Source organism: Barbus barbus (assembly GCF_936440315.1).
Source record: "Barbus barbus genome assembly, chromosome: 42".
In the NCBI taxonomy this organism is placed as follows: Eukaryota; Metazoa; Chordata; class Actinopteri; order Cypriniformes; family Cyprinidae; genus Barbus; species Barbus barbus.
Window position 1 is genome coordinate 10,074,206 of NC_136720.1, and position 20,005 is coordinate 10,094,210.

General features: G+C 37.6%; 1 protein-coding gene across 1 annotated transcript in view; it reads left to right on the forward strand.

The window, feature by feature from the left end:
- The first annotated feature begins 808 nt into the window (after window positions 1-808).
- LOC306861765 (USP6 N-terminal-like protein) overlaps window positions 809-20,005 on the forward strand; it is a 65,314-nt gene continuing 46,117 nt past the window's right edge. Inside the window, exons 1-2 of the mRNA XM_079404231.1 lie at window positions 809-1,144; window positions 7,575-7,660. Of these exons, the coding sequence (XP_079260357.1) occupies window positions 7,657-7,660 (4 nt within the window). The 5' untranslated portion in view covers window positions 809-1,144; window positions 7,575-7,656. The remainder of the gene's footprint in view (window positions 1,145-7,574; window positions 7,661-20,005) is intronic.

The window sequence follows — 20,005 nt, forward strand, 5'->3', positions numbered from 1 at the left end:
AAATATAAACCCATATACACACAACCACAAAAAAAGAGGAAGAAGATGTGTGAAATCTACCTGTTGTTTAATGGGACACTTTATTTTAGTGCGTCTTTGTTACAAATGACATGTAGCTACTTAGTAAACAGTAAAACGTATTACAAGCAACAAACTTAAACCAAACACGGTAACACTTTATTTTTCAAGGTGTCCTTGTTACACGTTACATGTAGCCTACTTACTATTATAATAACAATAAATTATGCATAATTACATGCAAGTAACCCTAATCCCTAAAACTACATGTATTTAATTAATATTACTCCGTAGCCTACTTAATTGTATAATTACACTGTAACAAGGACACCTTAAAATAAAGTTTAACCCCAAATACTAACCCTATAGTAGTTAGTAAATATTAATTAATATTACGCAGTACTTATTTTGTGTAATTACACTGTAGCACTAAAATAAAGTGTTTTAAAAGTGAGAGTTGTATGCAGTTACATACACAGGCCACCAGATGGACTCATTACTTCTTAAATTGTAAAAAGTAAAACTCTCAACATGACACCGAATATGTATGAAATAACACTCCAAGACAGGCAATAAAATAAATAAACATTTCTTAAAACGCAAAAGTTCAATCACAACAACAAATACTAGCCTATATGCATCACATTTTGTGTTGCTTTATCTGTGCATGATGTAGATTCAAAAGAAAACTGATATTGAAGTATGATGTTTTTGCTTGACATGGATAGGCTGATATAATTTATTCATAACACAACTTATGTTAACAAAAAAAAAATATTAATAATCTCGTGACATTTTCCTGTCTCAATTAAGTTATGCTGAACACAATGTAACTGAAATGATATGCACAGGAAGGGCTTGAAATCCCAGTTTTCACATCACTCTCAAGACTAGTATCTATGTACAGTAAGTGCATGCATGGCTAGTGCACGGTGATGATGTGGGCGGCGCGCGAGCACCTGAGCTGCTGCTGCAGGGGTTTCCATAGCGAGCGCACTCACTCTCACTCACTTCAGCGGGAACACCGCGGACTTCCTGATGCGGGACAATGCGTGTTTTCCGTTCGCATTTACTCCACAGAACCGGCTGAAGCGATGTAAGCGGAGCGCAGACGCGAGCGACGAAGGTAAGCGCGTATTAATGATCAACTGTGATCTGGAGAAATTGATCTGGGTGAAGTTGTGTTTGTTTCTGTGCTAAAGTAGCGCTAGCGGGGCAGTATGAGCCCCTCAGAGTCAACCGAGGCAGTTAAAGGGAGTTTAAAGCCCGGAAATAGGGTGATATGTTTGAATGTATATGTTTATGAACTCTTCCAGAGAGAAATACTGCGTTATTTACTCTAAAGTTGTTTATAATTGTATTCAATGAGGCCTAGCGAGCCAAACGCGAGCAGCAGGATTGATGCTGATGGGCTGTTCGTAAACACAAATGACGTGCGCTGATTGGCTGAGGACACCGATGCACAGCGCTGATTGGCTGAGGACACCGATGCACAGCGCTGATTGGTTGAGCGCGCTGTCTTTCACGAGGTGTCCCGAACGCCTTTAAATGTTTTGGTACATTAATCTGTGGAGATGCGAGGAATTTCAGGTTTGAAATTCACAATAAAGATGAATTCGGGTTTTAAATCACTATTTATCCAGCATACTGTACTGTAGGAAAACACTGAAATAGGTTAGTCAGCTTCCTGACATTTCCACTTACTGTAAAGTACTGTGGTATTAGGCTACCATATTTTTTTTTTTCAGATTATTTGCTGTAGTGTTCTTTGAAATACGGTGAAGTACAATGTAAATAGTCTAAATGTAGAAATAATTCCAAAACCATGATTGCTAAATCATTTTAGCACACAATCTTTATGATGCAGCTCACCTCATGAATCACTGCCTAATGAAAGTGAAAGTGAAGTGACATACAGCCAAGTATGGTGAATTCGTGCTCTGCATTTAACCCATCCAAAGTGCACACACACAGCAGTGAACACACACACACACCGTGAACACACACCAGCTAATGCGGCGGCGCCCGGGAGCAGGGATTCGGTGCCTTACTGAAGGGTCTCACCTCAGTCGTGAGAGAGCGCTGGACATTCACTCCCCCCACCTACAATCCCTGCCGGACATGAGACTCAAACTCGCAACCTTTGGATTACAAGTACGACTCTCTTACCATTAGGCCACGACTTCCCCCTTAAGTATATTACATTACTGATTGATCATAATTGATATATTTTGTCAGTGTAGTTTATATAAATCAGTATTGGTCCTATTTAAAGGGTTTGGTTGAGTGTGTGTTTTCATGTCTCACATTCTGCTGAGCTGTGCACATGCGCATGTGCTTGACCACACACGTCACTGTCCTCTTATACAGAGCTGTAAGCTGTATAGTTAACATGTGCGATCCAGAGCAAACAACGTCCAGTACATGAGTTAGATTTGCAAGAAATTTGCCTACTTAAAAAACACACTAGAAAACAATGGGGTTTTACTTGAAAACAAGAGAATGATAAGTTTCTTTCTGCTGTGTAAATCTTAAAGCACTGTCCCAGATGAAATGATGTTGCGGTTTGTTGTAGGACTATTAAAAAGAAAACATAGCTCCAAACAATCTGAAACCCCCAGACAGTCACAGTAGCAGCATCCCTGAAGCCTTCATTGTTCTCCTAACTGCTGTGAATGAAGTAAGAGGCAATCTAATAGCTGAAACACATAGATGTTTGATGGATGACTTCAGCTGGGGAGGTAGAGGGGAGCTGATGAGGAACTCAACTGGTTTAGCCCTCAGATAAGGATAGATCACTTCCTGTGTGCGGGGGAGGATGTGCCATGGCAACAAAATGGAGCAAAGCTTTCATAGCTGGTACATTAGACAGTTCTCTGGTGGGCACTGGTGTAGGAAGCAGTTATTACTTCCCCCAACCCAGAAACACACACACACACATTGCCATTGTTGTCTTGTTACTTGCCATTTTGGATGAGTGATATAGCGAACAATATTTCTGTGTTTTATTTATTTATTTATTAATTTGCTTGATATAAACAGGGTGTTTTTTGTAGCTTTGCTTTGCTGTGTGTTCTGCTCTGTTGTGTTTTGATTTGTATGGTTCTGTTTTTTGTTTTGCATGTTTTGTTTTGCTCCTCATTTTTTTGTTTTGTTTTGTATGGTTCTGTTCTGCTCTGTTGTGTTTTGATTTGTATGGTTCTGTTTTTTGTTTTGCATGTTTTGTTTTGCTCCTCATTTTTTTGTTTTGTTTTGTATGGTTCTGTTCTTCTCTTCTGCGTTTTGATTTGTATGTTTTTTGTTTTGTTGTTTTTGGATTTGTTTAGTTTCAAAACCCAACAGTTTTTCAATCAATCAGCTGTTGTAGCTGATTCAAAGCAAAAGCAGTAATATAGCAGTAGTAGTAGTATTTCATTTTTGCTTTATTTAGTCAAAATGGAATCTTGGAATCTTAATATTAGAATTTAATATAGAATTTTAACACACATTCACACACACATCAGTTAGCATGACCTTGCAATGGGCAACAAAAGTATATTAAAAACAAATTATATTCTCAACTAAATAATAACAGAATTTATTACAAATACTCAATATATAGCCCAAAGCGAGACTACTCTAACTGCAAGAAAGAAAAGAGGCCCACTTGCATAAAGACACAGTGCATAAGGTCTTCACATTCCTGAGTTGCTGCCCTGGCTCTGAGGGGCGGCCGGTGCTGGTACTGATGCCTACTGGCACAGAGAACCGGTCTGGCGCAAGACGAGGCGGTCACCCCACACACACAGATATGCACACATATTCAGATATTAAATCAAATATGATGTGGTTGTGTTGAATGTACTAGGTTAAGTTCACTTTTCTATGGTTGTTCCTCTATTGACAGCACAGAATATGTGAACATATGGCCGCAGTAATCCCAGCGTTAAGACCAGAGTTCTCCCTCTCCCTCTCTCTTGCTCACCTGGCTGGTGTTTTCACTGTCTTTTTGACTTCCATGCAATCTGAAAAAGTTCTGTCATTTACTCTCCCTAATGTTGTTTCAAACCCTTTTTCTGTGGAAGGCAAAAGATGTTTTGAAGACTGTTCACTCTTTTACATGCAATGGAAACAGATAGTGACCAGACAAACTAAAAGGAGAAGAAAGAATGATAAAAGTTGGTGCAGCTTTGTATGAGGAAACTTTCGTGTGAGTGCCTCTGTTCATTTAAATATTTTCTCCCCACTTTGGTCAATATAAGTCCCAGCTATGCAACACGTTCATGTAAATCGTATTCACTTTGGTTCCATATGGTTTTGAGAAACATTTACAGTTTGTAACAGTGCAAATTAAATGACTCTACAAGTCTCGTGTTGTGTAACCAAGTAAAAAGCAACATGAAATCATTTTGAAAAATATATTATACTTTTCATAGTAAACCTCCCACAAACACTTTTTTTTTTTTACAAATAGGCTACATGACTTCTTAATTCATAAATATCGTAACACATCAACATAATTATTGTTACGTTTACAAATATTTAAGTCACGGTGCTATGTCTTTTTAGTGACTTCAGGTTGCACTCTATGTGACTCAAATATTTATAGTATAATAAATACTATAAACTGCTTCAACAATAGTCTACAAGATATTGAATGGGATTATTGTAGTCAACCAAAACTTAAAAAAAAAAAAAAACAGGAAAAAACTTTCATATTTTATTTCATTTAACAAAGCTCATTTAATTTAATAACTAAAAAAAAAAAAAGTTAGAAAAAAGCTATGTAGGCATATAAAAAAGATAATCACTAAAACTTTAAAATTAAACATTAAAATGGAAAATATAAACATAAAAGCTAATTAAAGATATTAATAAAAACTATCATCAGTTATTCTAAAATAAGACTGTTATGGCTGCTTTTATGACACTTTAATGGGCCTTTTTTTGGTCACTGTTTATTTTCATTGTGTGGCAAGTAAATAATAACTGAATTTTCATGTTTTGATGAGCTATTCCTTTAACTCAAAGTTTGCTCATCACACAAGCATGTGATGGAAGATCTTGCTCCCCGGGTTGACCCTTATCATTTCTTGTCACCTCCACCCGATTTGCATCATCTTATTACAGTGATCACCTCCTCTCGCTGCTGTCCCATTACTATCATCCAAATACACAAACAATGAAACTGATCATTACTCTACTATGGTGAATGGTGTCTGCAGGAGGCAGGGGTGGTGTGTAAGTGAGAGGGGTTATTAGTCATCCTAAATGAAGGAGTGAGACAGATAAAATAAGAAAAGGCAGGAAGGGTGGGAGTAGCGTTAACTCTCTCACATGGGTCATGACAGCGAGCCTGATACAGTCCTGATATCATCACTGTGCGTGTTTGTATTTGGTGCAGGGTGGGGAAATAAGCTTTCATGAGGTCTTATGTAATAGACCACTTTTTAAGCTCCTGTTTGTTTTTTGTTTTATTTTTATTTTTTCACTCCTATCCCAGCTTAATGTTTAGAGACAATAAGTAAGCCATTTTTGGTTGACTTCCTGAAGAGTGTTGACTTTCCTGTGATCCTTAACAAAAAAATCCTTTCTGGTTGGCATGTCTGACTGTTAAGGAGGTATGTTGATATTTTATAATCAATCAGATTACATTTGCCAAGTGGATGATAAAACTGGTGGAAAGTCCCATAGAGTTACACTTAAAGGTGGGGTAAGTGATTTCTGGTAGCCAATGTTGATATTTCAAATCACCAATACAAACACGCCCCTACCCCAAAAGGGGCTCTCCCCTATTTTGATAGGTTCGCCCCACACATATGTACGCAACCCAGGCAACGTTTAGTTCTGTGAAACAAAACAAAACCAATGTTACTCACATTTTGAGAAGAAACAAAGCAACCTCGGCGTCCGATCACAGGCCTTCCCGCTCCTTGAGTTCTCTCCAGCACTGGAAAGCTGCTCCGATATTTACACGGGTCCTACTTCTTGCCTTATCTTGACACCGTGTCTACACCGGACGCGAGCGGCGTGGCAAGAACTCATTATAATCAGTGATGCTGTCTACACTGGATGGGACACGACAAATCCCCGACAGTAAACTGCTGCCGCGTTCTATTTGTGACGTATTGACACAAATTTAAAATGATTTTCAACGGTCGCTTTGTTGCATCCAGTGTAGACAGACTTTAGCTGTTGCTGTGCGGCACGACACGACAACTGTGGCGTCCGGTGTAGACAAGCCTTCTTTTGTTCCCCAGACGTTTTCCTCTTTTGTTTTTTATCCGCCATCTCTTATCTTTCTTTCGTCGCTCTGCTCGGCTAATGTCTGTCATGTGCACTGATGAGCGCTCTCTCCTCTGCATCATGAGTAGACACGCCCCTTACTGCTGATTGGCTACAAGTTTGTTTTGGTACTCGGCCCGAATCAGTTTTCTAAAGTGTTTTTGAAAAAATACATACCCCACCTTTAAGGAGGTATTTGAGCCATATCTAAGGCTGTTGGGATCACGTAACGTGTTAGCGGTGGTTACCGAGACGATTTAACAGAAATCAAAACACCCAACCACAGGTAATTAATGTAAAATTAGACTTTTTTTTTTAATCGAGGCATTATTTTTACTGGCCCCACCGAGCTAGTGGTTGGAGCGATCTGGTGGCCCTGACGGTTTTAAAAGTACGTCCGGGCCACCGGGCCATTTATATTGTCGACCCCAGCCTTGTCCACATAGTTGAGAACTGGGCAATAGGGTAGTTTACATTCAGTGATGATATAAGCAATCACTCAGTAGGGTAAAGTTGGAAATACAAGTAACCTTGAACAGCTTTTAAACAAGTTAATCCAAATTCAGTCTTGAAAATTTGTTTCCTATTTTAAAAAATTTAAAATGGTTATCACCATTAGAGTAGCCAAAGAAAAAAAACAACAACAACTAACAAGTAAACAAATACAAATAGTAGTTGTAATCTGGAGTTAGAATATTGTTTTGCAGTGTAATGGAGGTAAAAGGAAAACTGTTTTGTTAAACGTATAACAATTTGGTGTTTTGACAAACCTAATTATTGGTGATGTATATCACTGCCATGATTAAATGATGCATATCAGGGTTTAAGATGTTGGTCATAGTTAATTGAGAGAAAAGCACTTGCTAGCACATGATGGCAATATCATCCATGCATTTTTAAGTATTTAATAAGTCATAAATGCCCAAATATTTTTAGTTTATGACACAATAATAACATTGACTCACTAACTTGTAAATGAAAATTTAAACTTTTTTTTAGTAATGGGGCTTTTTATAATTTTATTATCTGCTTCATCATTCTGCTTACAATTCCTGGATCACGTCTGATTTGGGTGGAGGAATGTTATCTTTTCTTTCTTTGTGAGTTAGATAGCATTGCTTCACCACATTTGGCTGGCTGACTGGAATGCTGTGGTTTTCTGTGGGATATTCTGTTGCTTTTCTTAGTATCAGTTCTAGTATCTGTTTCTACAGCAATTGCTTGTAATTTTTACATGAGCATTCACCATGGCTTTTGTGTTGTGTTTGTGTGTATTTGTTGGATGTGTACAGGTCATGAGTGCCTTGAGGAGGATAGCTGTTGAGAAGAACCTCACCTGGACCACACACCCCTACCAACTCCCAGCATCCCAGTATGAGTGAGTACATAATATATCATAAGCATAACACTCTCTAAACAGAGACTCACCTTGTGGTGAATAGATGTACTCAGCAGTATGTGTGATAAATCAGAAACAGAATTTGAATTTATTAATGGCAGCGGCTATTTGCACTAAGTGTAGCGATTTACACCGTTAGAATAGCAGGATTTTCTGCTATTTATACTAAATGCAAAAAGTGGCAATTATCAGTATAAAACAATATGCAATAATGATGTATTGAGTGTAAATTATTATAATTTTAATTCAAATTATTAAATGGATGGCACATTTCTGGGACAACAAAGCCCTCCCTACACCTACCCTAACCCTACCCAATACTATATTTTCAAATTTCGTATTATTTCCTTAATTTTTTTTTTTTTAAATAATGGCCTTTCTGATGTAAAATGAGATTTGAAAATGGAGGAAAAAAATTAATTAAGTATATAATATGGTAAATATATATGGTATATAATCAGAAAATTGGTTGCCTAAGGCAAATAGAATTTTAAGATATTATACAGAATTATAAAATTGTCCACCTGTGGCAAATATTTTTTTTTGCTTCTAAATATAATTTGTGTGGTTGCACTTTGAAATAGACAAAATGGAGTAGAATAATAAGACTGGCAATTTTATGCCATTTAATTTGGTGCTTTTAGACAAAATAAAGATCAAAAGGAGTAGTTCTGCTTTTCTTCTTCACTCATTGTTTTAATGAATATATTCCGATGAGCTAATAATTATTTTCATGTTATGGCCAATAACCAATAAATGGTCAATTTTATTAATTCTAATCCATTTTGTCCAAATAAAATCAATCATTTTAAATGTTAAAAAGTAAATTGGAATTTAAATACAAAATATATTTTTATATTTTTTAACATGATAACTGGATGACACCTGCTAATCAAAACATGGTATAGTGAGTTCATGTTACAAGAATGTAGCATGCTGCATTTATTGTGACATTTTGCACATTGTTACTTAAGCAATATTCAGTGTATTCTATTCTATAAGAAATAAGCACAAGCTAGTGTGCCATTCTGTACACAGACAGAGATCAGAGCAGAGGTTACCAGGTGTGACACTAAGTAAATGTAATGAGACTTCATAGCATGACTGCTTTATTTGTAGATAGATGCATTGCTCTACAAATCTGATTTGAAATTAGCATGAGCTTCATGAAATCTTGTTAAAGAATGTCCCTGATTCACATCAGATCAACTCGATCCTGTAAGAACAGGGTTTTATGGGAGTTTGACATGTAATCTCACAGATGGTGTTTTAGAGTGTATTTAAGTGTGTGCAGTTGCTGTGGCGACTATGGGGCGATTGGATTGGTCAGCTGCCATGTCGGGGGACGGCTGAGTTGAGAAATTGAATTGGATTACACAGTGTGTCCCACACCAAACCAGTAAACAACAGTAATGGTGCTACATACTCTCTAGCCAGCTGGACTTTTCTTTTTCAGTAAAGCGAACGATAGTGATCTGACAGCTCATTGACCCTAACTCGATTATACTTTGACAGCATGTTACTAAACTTACAGAGGATGTCAAACTGAAATAGTATATTCTGAGCACTTTTCTTGCATGCTTAAAGGGGTGGTTAAATGAAAAATCAAAATTGTGTCAATAATTACTCGCACTCATGTCGTTCTAAACCCATAAGACATTTGTTCATTTTTGAAACACAAATGAAGATATTTAATGAGTGATTTCTGTCCCTCTCCTGAAATTCCACTTAAACTTTGATGCTTCCAAAGATTCATAAAGACGTTGTAAAAGTATTACATATGAATGTAATGAGCTATTTGAAGAAACCTGTGATGAACAGATTTAGTTTTTTTTCTCATATAAACATTGATCAACACGCATACATAAAGCATATCAAATATGCTAAACAAAATAAAACATTTCATTGTTGTATTTGTTCATTTTCATAACATTTCAAATTGCAATGAAATGAAAACTGTTCATATAAACCAATCAAGACTTGTTTTTTTGTTGAATCAGCGGAGTGATAGATATCCCTGAGGTTTATCATTTGCGTGTGTTTTTAAGCCTTGCGAATTAATACATTTAAAGTGATTTTAAGGCATTCAAGCACAGACGACTATATTCAATACCCGCGGTGTGTTCTGTGTGTACAGTGCGCATTCTTACACTTGAACAAAATATGTCAAAATACCCGTCTTGGCGAGTAACTTTGTCGTTTTAACAATTAATCTATATTTAATTTATACAGTGTAGTACAGATGCATCGACCGGTTGACTGGACATTTTGTTTTATTTTAACCGATAATTTTTCAAAATGTCATTTGCTTGGAAAGTGTATAAATGGACTGTTAGCAGAGGCGGACACAAAGAGGAGAAAATACTGTTCAATGCAGCACAAACTCACTGATGTGCAGAATATTGGAAGAAAACCCTAAATATTGAATTGGAGGTTTTATTTGAATGCATCTCTGTGGGAAACTGACTATCTTCAGAAAAGTTTACATGGCGTTTTCTTTTCACCCTGCCTCCGTATAATCCATTTCAAGTAATGTTAGTGTTAATAAGGGCTGCACTGCTGTGTTTACAGCAGTAACCAAGGAAACACTGTATTATTGCTGTTCCATAAGCGCTACCTGCTGGCAGCGATTGAAGTTGCAATTTTATTCAGCCAGTCTTTCCTAAAGCATCATTTCATTTGTATCTTTGATATCCAGTTGTGCTATTGTTTGTAGTTTGGTTATTTGTTCTTTTTTTACTGACTGTTTACTTGTCTTTAATAATATATGAACTTTATATTTGTTAGGCAAGTAGTTTTTTTACTGCTATCGAAATTGGAATTGTGAATTATATCTAAATGTTTGGTGTCATATAAGCTTATTTATTAGAATAAAAGATAACATGGGTCAAAAACAATGATAGCAGCAGCTATTTTATTTTTTTGTGACCGGGCCAGTGAAAATATTGGCATGGCAAGTAAAAACGTTGGAGTTGAACCCTGTATTTACACTCAAAATATCCTGTTCAAGTAATTAGTCATTTGCAACTATGTGAGCCATTTGTCAGAGCTGTGGCCTAGCCGACTGCTGCTAATATAGTGACCAATTCCCGGACTCTCCATATGATTCAATTCAATTGTTGCATGCGATAGGAAGTCAGCAGTGCTTGAACCACCAACTGCTATATTTAATACTGGCAAAAAGATCTGAATTTAATAATGAAGGTGCACTAGACAGTCACACAATGAGAACTAGGTTTAGCGCAGTACAGAAAAGGTCAAAATAAATGAGATGCAGACATTTTCATCCAGATGTGATTAGATTTCTCTGAGTGCCATTGTCAGATGAAACACACTAGGTAATTTGCTCTGTAAACAATGCCAAAAGCGATAATTGTGTTCCACTAGACAAATAACAACTTACAAACTCACAATTTTTTGTTGGGTGAGCTGTTCTTTTAAAGCGATTCTCAAACCTTTCACCAAAAGCTCTACAAGTTCTAGGAATCAAGCCTTTAAGGTTTATTTGTGTATTCTTCAAAGTCTGAGGCTAGTTACACACCCCACTTCCTACACCTCTCCACATTTTTCTTCTGTTGTTCGCTCGTCTAGTGCTCTACGCCTCACGGTCTTGATTCTTTCATCTTCAACATCAATCAGGACTGAAATAGAGAAATCACACAAAGGCCAGTGACGGTAAAGGCACCTGAAATAGCCAGACAAACACACAGGAGAAGTGTGTGTGCGTGCGTCTATGTCCTCGACGACTCTTGGAGATGTGGTGTAGACAATATAACCCAGGGAACGCAAACTACAACCTGTTTATTAGCTTCCCTGTTTCTTCTGATCTAATTTCAGCCACTGTTTTTGTGTAGAGTATTGGCAGCACTGACTACTTTTTGACCTTGCTTGTGAGTTGTTTTGATACTGAGGGAGAGAGTGTGTGTGTGTGTGTGTGTCAGTGTGTTTTTGTGTGTCTGTTGAGTTAATTACCCTCATTACCCCCTGCTCGTACCCCTGTGAGTGGCAGCACTAATGAGAGAAATGACTCATCCAGGATGGGCTGAAACAAGAACCTGAAACGAGATGAAGAGGGATAAAAAGAAGAAAGATGCTGTTTCATTTTCCCCCCTCAGCATGAAATGTTTCTTAATCTATAAAAGATTTGGTCACAATTTATGATTGATGTGAGCGATAATGTACAGTGACGCAGAGCGGCTTTACCAGCTGCTGACAGAAGATTGGTTTTATGGATCATATGACCACAAATGCATGTAGAATGCTAAGAGAAAATGGAGCATTTATTATAAATTCAGAATATTATGATAATTGTTGTGTTTTAAACATCCTACTAATTAGCCTGTGTTCAGCATCAGATTAACATTTAATTATGAATCATTGACAAAAGCATATTGCTGTTTTCCAACTTGTTGACATTCATAGAAAAGCTAGGAGTTGCTTACTGGTCCAATTTGAAAGAGCTCCAAGTCTCTAGATATGACTTGGATTCCTGCTTCTCTGTAAGTGTATGGGATCTTTGCCAGTTTTATTTTATTCCAAGTGAAAATGAATTCCGATTGCTTAAAGTAAAAGCACACCTCTTCTTTAACAAGCCGCATGATTTAAGGTGTTATTCACATTCATAGTCAAAAAATGCAAGATGAGTTACTCACTGAAATTTTATACTAAACGTTTGACTATGAATAATCATTGAAATTATTATTGTTGTCAAGAATAAATAATAAATTATTATTATCGTTAAATAGGAAAACATATAATTTGGGGGTTATCTGGGTTATCAAACAAACCCAGATAACCCAGATGCTCCTGTTGAGCATGTGGGTGTGTTTACACAGCTAACTAGATGGATGATCATAGGAAGGAAGTCACTCAGGAATGTGATTACATTTCATGGTAAACAGTGAAACATGAGGAAATGGATCCTGTGCCCTTTTGCTGTGTACACACACACACACACACGCACAGCTCTAACCTTGACAAGGGAAGTAGGTTTTTTTTTTTTTTCAGGTAGGATGAGACAGTCACATAAGCTCGAATACTGTATAAAACCTAGCTCTCCTGATGTGCAGGATCTTCTGAAGGGTAGGTAGCTTAATTGTGATGTCTTCTTAAGGCAATCCCAAAATGCACTGTAGTCTGTGTTGTTGATCAAGTTTTAAGAATTTTCTTACTTTGCTGCACGTTTGGTTCAAGGGTGTGCATGTGTGACTCATAGGTACACATGAACTCATAGGTGCATGATAGTGAATAGTTGCTCACTCACTTGTAAATTCCTCTTTACATAGTCACTTCCCCAGATGCTTAGATGGACATAGTTTATACTTCATTATATTATAGGAAGCCACACACACTGTCCCGTACAACCTTTTCCCAATCTCATATATATATATATATATATGTATGTGTGTGTCTATATTAGGGGTGGCACGATACATATATTGATACCGAACCGTCTCGGTTCGGTGCATGTGACCTTACACCGAATACAGGCAAATTCACCCCCAATCAAGAAGGGGGCGCCCGCAACAATGCGACGCTGTTTGATAACAGCCAGCAGAAGAATGACAGTGAATGCCATGAATTGTGCACTTGAAAAAAAAGCCCCCTAGACAGTGACCATGTGCTGATTCTGAACGCGTCTCTCACATAGACTGACAAAGGAGTATACTTTAAAGGCTTGTGCACTCAACTGAAACGGATCTGAACTAAACTATTATTTATTATGCAAATTATAGGCTTTGTACTTACTGGCAACAGTAATTAAGGGTGGGCGGGTTTTGCGAACGGTCAATTAAGAAGTTCCAATCAACCGAAACTAGAAAAAGTGGATTCGGACACGCCCTAAGTGCACCGGCGCCGTACGCTTTAAACCATGTGCTTAGATCGTTAAAATAGGGCCCTTTTGTGTTTACAAGGTAATGGGTTGATAAAATGAACACATTTGAGGAGGAGCTAATCAATGTGAGGTACACGGTATCAAGTTTTGTTTCAGACACTTCATAGCAAGTAAACTAGATATCCACAAGTAGAACAGTATTTTCATCTTTTGAAGTTATGTCTGCAAAATGATTCATTACTTCAAGATGGACATTCTGATCACAAAGTCTGCACACATATTCTGCTAATTTATGCAACCGTCTGCAGAGACTCCTAAACCTGAGGGTTTAATTTTTATTTATATTATTGAAATTGGATAAATCATCCTTTAAAGTGTGGTTGGTCACTTTACATGCCAGTCACATGGTATATTCTTTTCTAAGTGGGCAGTTCTTGGCCAGAAGAAGTTGTAATGAGAACCAAACCTTAATGCTGGTAATCAAACAGTTGATAGTCTCCATTGACTTCCATAGTATTTTTTTGGGGACCAACAACTCTTTGGTTCTTCAAAATATCATCTTTTGTGTTCAACATAAGCAAGAAACTTATACAGTTTTGGAACGATATGAGGGAGAGTAAATGATGACAATTTATTATTTTTTTTTTTTTAACTATTCCTTTAATACTGATATTCATAGACAGTCACCCTATAGTCAGTGCAAACATGTCAACAAACAATAAATAAATCCATCATTTCAGTGGAACAATCAAAATTAAACAACCATTTCATTGCATGTGAAACATAACACTGAGGATGAGAAAGTGGAAAACAGGATATGACAGACTGTTTTCTGAATCCACTATACCCCCTCTCTCTCAATGGCATTTGTCCAGCAGTAGAGAGTGAATAAAAGAGGGGAAATTCATGCTGGGCATTTTGAGAGGTGCATTATTATCTGTCTTCATCACATGCGCTCTGATCACAGTGCGGTGCTGTGGGATGTTACTGTGCCTCTGCATATCTGAGTCAAATGAATCCACACTTCTGCATTCATTATTAAAGCTTTGCTGAGCCATGCGTTTTCACTTCATTCAGCTTCTACAAATCCAGTACTGTTATCACATCAACATAATACCCCATCATGCTTGTTACTTCTGACATGCTTAGGGTCTGGACCACAAGCCGTACTTGTTGATTTCAGATCAGTTCTGCTCTGTCCATTCTGATCAGTTTTTCAGACCCAACCGGAGATCTCAAGACCCAAATACAGACCAATACCAGATCCCCTAAGAACCAAACCTGTACTAGACCCCATAAGACTATACCTGACTCACCCTAAGACCCAGACCTTGCAAGTCTTGAACAAGGGAACCTTTGATTTCAGTGGACAGAACTTCCACAGCTCCCAAGTCGGTGAGTGAGTTCTGCCCCTGGCCAAGCACTGGCTCCAGTTCCAGCTCCAGACTTCTTAAGGGCCAGATGTAGACCAATACCAGACCCGCTAAGAACCAAACCAATAATATATCCCTTAAGACTCAGACAAATACTAGATCCCTCTAAGGTCAGATATGGACCATTTCCAGAACCCCAAGGACCAGTTAGTGATCCTCTTAAGTCCCATACCACAACAGATCACAAGAGATTGAGCCCAATCCCAGTCCCTACTAAGACCCATACCAAAACAATACCAGAGCCCTTATGGCTCGGACAGATTCCAGACTATTTACACCCATACAGCACAGTTCCTTTAAAATCCATACCAATTCCTGACCCTGTAAAACCCATACCCAAACCAATATAAGAGCTCCTCAGACATATTACAGACCCTCTTGCAAGCATACAATACAGATCCCCTAAGATCCAGGCCAACTCCAGCCCCCCTATGACCCATACCTAAACCAATACCAGGACTCATTAATTTCACACAAGGCCACAGTGACAGAGACCCACAGATTGATTTGTCTCTGTGTTTGTTGTCTGCTCAGCAGTCTGACTGTATAACATTGTTGTAATTGAAGCTTTGTGTGGGGGAACAAAATCTTTTTTTCTACACCACAAAATTAGCAGAGTACCAAAGTATCTGTCTGTCTCCCTATCTATCTGTATGTCTTCATCCCTGAGCAGTTTTGAACAAGATTTCAGAGTTCTGTTGCAGCATAGGTTAGTAACTCTAAGGGACATTCCAGGAACATTGTGAAATTATTATTTACTGGTTGCAGTAATGTTGCAGTTTGGTTAGCACAGGCTTGTGCAGTACTTTATCTATAGTCCCATGATAGCTGTGGTTAAATCCAGTTCAGTGGATCTCATGGTTTAAACATGGTTCACTAGTGTTATTTTGTGATGAGCAATGGTGATGTAATGCTGATGTAATGTTGTCAGGCTGTTTTTGACGCTTTCAGCACATTCCAGGGAGGTAGAGTGTAATTAGATCCAAATGAGGCCATTATGTAGAGATTGATTACAACGGAGGTTACATGTGCTGCTGGATGTCTGCACAAGACTCATACACACTGCTTGCAGCGAGCCATGATAACACACTGTCCTTGAGCAAGATCAGGCACTGTGAAATGTAAAGGTAGATGAATAGCATGCTTGGAGCTGTGTAATCATTTAGACATGCATGAGCATTTGTGATTTAACTCTGGGGTTTGGCATATGATTATACCAGCGCTTTGCAGGTTTGCTGTGTGTGCGTATGTGAGTTGTGTTAAATGACTAAAAAATTACATTGGCAGCATTTACCTGACCTCAAGAGTCTCTCAAATGTCTGTTTGATTTCTCTGTATTGTTGGGTTGTTGGCATGCTGTACAGAAATGACTCTTGTGAGAACTATTATAAAAAATGATGAATGGCCACATTTATGAACACAGTTAGGCCTGTTGCAATTATGTGATGGCAATCAAGTAATGATAATCCAAATAAGATTTGTTTTGTTTGTTTTTTATTTTTTTGTTATTTGTGTTATATAAAAGAAAATATATCTCCCTTGGACCTTTTCTCAGACGTTTGTGCATTATGAATGCAACATACTACATCTGTCTGTCTGTCTGCATATCTCAGTCTGTTTGTATGCTTGTCTGTCTGTCTGTCTATCTGTCTATCTATCTGTCTGCCTGCCTGTCTGTCGGTCTGTCATTCTCTCTGCCTGTCTGTCTGTCTGCCTGTCTCAGTCTGTTTCTACTCTTGTCTGTCTGTCTATCTATATGTCTGCCTATCTGTCTGTCTCAGTCTGTTTGTATGCTTGTCTGTCTATTGTCTGTCTGTCTGTCTGTCTTCATTTACAGTCATGGCCAAAAATATCAGCACCCTTTTATTCAATACATTTTGAAACCTCCATTTGCCAGTTTAACAGCTCTAAGTTTTCTCCTGTAATGCCTGATGAGGTTAGAGAACACCTGACATGAGATCAGAGACCAGTCCTTCATCCAGAATCACTCCAGACCCTTCAGATTCACAGCTCCATGTTGGTGCTTCTTCTCTTCAGTTCACCTCACTCATTTTCTACAGGGTTCAGGTCATGGGACTGGAATGGCCATAGCAGAAGCTTGGTTTTGTGCTCAGTGACCCATTTTTGTGTTGTTTTTGAGGTTTGTGTTTGGATTATTGTCCGTTTGGAAAATCCAAACATGGCCCATAATAAGATTTCTAACAGAGTCAGTCACTTGTTGAGTTTTTATCTGTTGGTATTTGATAGAATCCATGATGCCATGTGTCTGAACAAGATGTCCAGGACCTCCTGCAGAAATATAGGCCCACAACATCAAAAATACAGCAGTATATTTCATTGTACACATGGGATGTAACGATTAACCGCAAGCCGGTAGAAAATCCATTCAATTATGCGATGATTCAAATCGGTTGAGATGCTAAACAAACCGCGATTCAATTAGGGGTAGGAGTTTATATGAATGCATGTTTGAGGGGAACTGACTGTCTTTAGAAAAGTTCAGATATTAATATTTATTTTCATCTTGTCTCTGAACGATGCATATTAAAGTTCATAAGTGCAGCGCTGCTTTGTTTTCAGCGGAAACCAAGGAAATGCTTAAAGCACCACTTGCTGGCAGAGAGTGAATCTGCGTTTCATTTCATGCAGATATTTTTAATGTATACAGTAAGGGTAGGCGATATGGCCAAAATCTTATATCACAATATGACTAATTTTATATCACGATAACGATATATATCACAATATAGTTATTTATTTATTTAAAAAAAGTTTTTTATGATATTAAAATCTTTGATACCATAGAATTTTCACAATTATTGTCACCAATGTCAATATCAAACTAATACAAGCCTAAAAAGAGATGGGAAAAAAACCCACAAGCTCACTAAAGATAAATAAACAGTGATGAAATAAGGATAAGAAACTAATTGCAAGCAATAGTACAAAAAACTACAATAAATAATAAATGCTACATACATTGTGTAAATAATTAGTCTTCACTGTGTTAATTGTCTATCGACAGATATAGACAATATACAGAATTATATATATATATATATATATATATATATATATTAGGGCCGGGACTTTAACGCGTTAATTTAGATTAATTAATTACACAAAAATAACGCGTTAATTTTTTTTAACGCATTTTAATCGCACTTATTTTTGCACCGCGGAACGTCACTGGATGAGTTTCGGCGGACCGATTATACTGGAGCACCAACTAGCGTTCAGAATTCCAAGAACGCAAAGAACGGACTTGCGTTCTCGTGGAGACCGGTCTTGCCAAGCTTCCTTGGAAGAACGAACTCGGAAGGACGCGAGAACACAGAACGCACACTTATGAGAGTAGGCCCTTTTCACATGACGTCACTCAACGTCCGTTTTGAGCAATAGGGAGTCGAAGCAGGGTATTTTTACTTCCGCCCGCATAGTAAAGCGCTATCGCTACCAGTATGGAGTTCAACCAGACACTTATACGTCTGCCACAAATACGATTAAAGGGTGACTGCAGCTTTCTACTCTCGTCCTCATTCAAGACGAGGCGTCTGGCATCTCAAATGAACTTACCGAATACCTATCAGCGAGATTTGCCGCTTGAAGTCGAGGGAGGAGTTATATACGGAGAAGTTGTACTTTCTGATTTCCGCGACTCTTGCGCAGTGTTTGCTGTCTTTATTTCTGTTAGATATATTTGTCAAATACGTTTTAGATATTTGCATGTGGTAACAGAAAGACTATACATTCAATAATTTATGTACTGCTTAATACAGCGTCTGTGTGTACAAGAATATTCAACATAAGCCTGTACTATTTAAATATCAATAAAATGGGGTCTATATTTTTCCACTTTATTTTGATAAACATGACACAATTTAATTAATAAATAAATAAATGTGTCATTCTATGGACATGTCCATTTTTCTGTCCCTAGCCTTTACAGAAATATTACACTTGAATATATAAAAATAATTATTTTTATTTTACAATGAAACAATGTTATTTGAACAGTTACACCTTCTTGAGGCTTCAATGTGGCAATATTTGTTTTTAAATTAATTATAAAGAATTCCAAGCACCACAAAACTGCTTGTAACTTACTGCATTCCTGCTTAACTGACCGCATAGTCTCAGCATAAGAAACGGCCAATGAACAATAAATATTACAAAATGTCATAACTTATTAAAACATTTCATACTATTATAGATATTACTTTCATATAATTGTATTGTTTTATTTTACAGCGTTATATGTTTTATTGTTAAGATTCATTTTAATATGCCAATAAAAATGCAGACTTTCTCCGGGTCTTATAACTTTATTAAAATTAACCAAAACAAAACGATAAATGTTTACTTTCAACTTGAAGAGCCGTTAAGTATTTGTGAGAGCGACTTTAAAGCTTACAGGCTTCCGTACACTGGCCACCCACAGCGTTTTCTGGGATTTCTAACGGCTCGATTCTCTTAAGTCTGCACTCGATGCATCCTCAGTTTCAAGAACATATCCGGGCACTTTCATGCATTCTCTGTACTTGCGTTCCTGAGAATTGGAACTGAACTTCGACGGTTAATGATGACGTAGAACAAGGACGCAAGATCGCTGAAGAACGCATATTGAGAAACAGCCAAAAACAAACCACAGTGAACATGGACAAAGAAGCTGATGAGACCGCTTTGGTTGGCCCTGTGGATGGGAAATTTAAAAATCCATATAAAAAAACTTACTTCTCACTGTTCTCAGGTCAAATATTTATATGCGATTAAAATGCGATTAATTTCGATTAATTAATTACAAAGCCTCTAATTAATTAGATTAATTTTTTTAATCGAGTCCCGGCCCTAATATATATATATGGGAAGTCGTGGCCTAATGGTTAGAGAGTCGGACTCGTAATCCAAATGTTGCGGGTTCGAGTCTCGGGCCGGCAGGGATTGTAGGTGGGGGGAGTGAATGTGTCCGGGTGTGGGTTCACGGTGTGTGTGTGTTCACTGCTGTGTGTGTGTGCACGTTGGATGGGTTAAATGCAGAGCACGAATTCCGAGTAT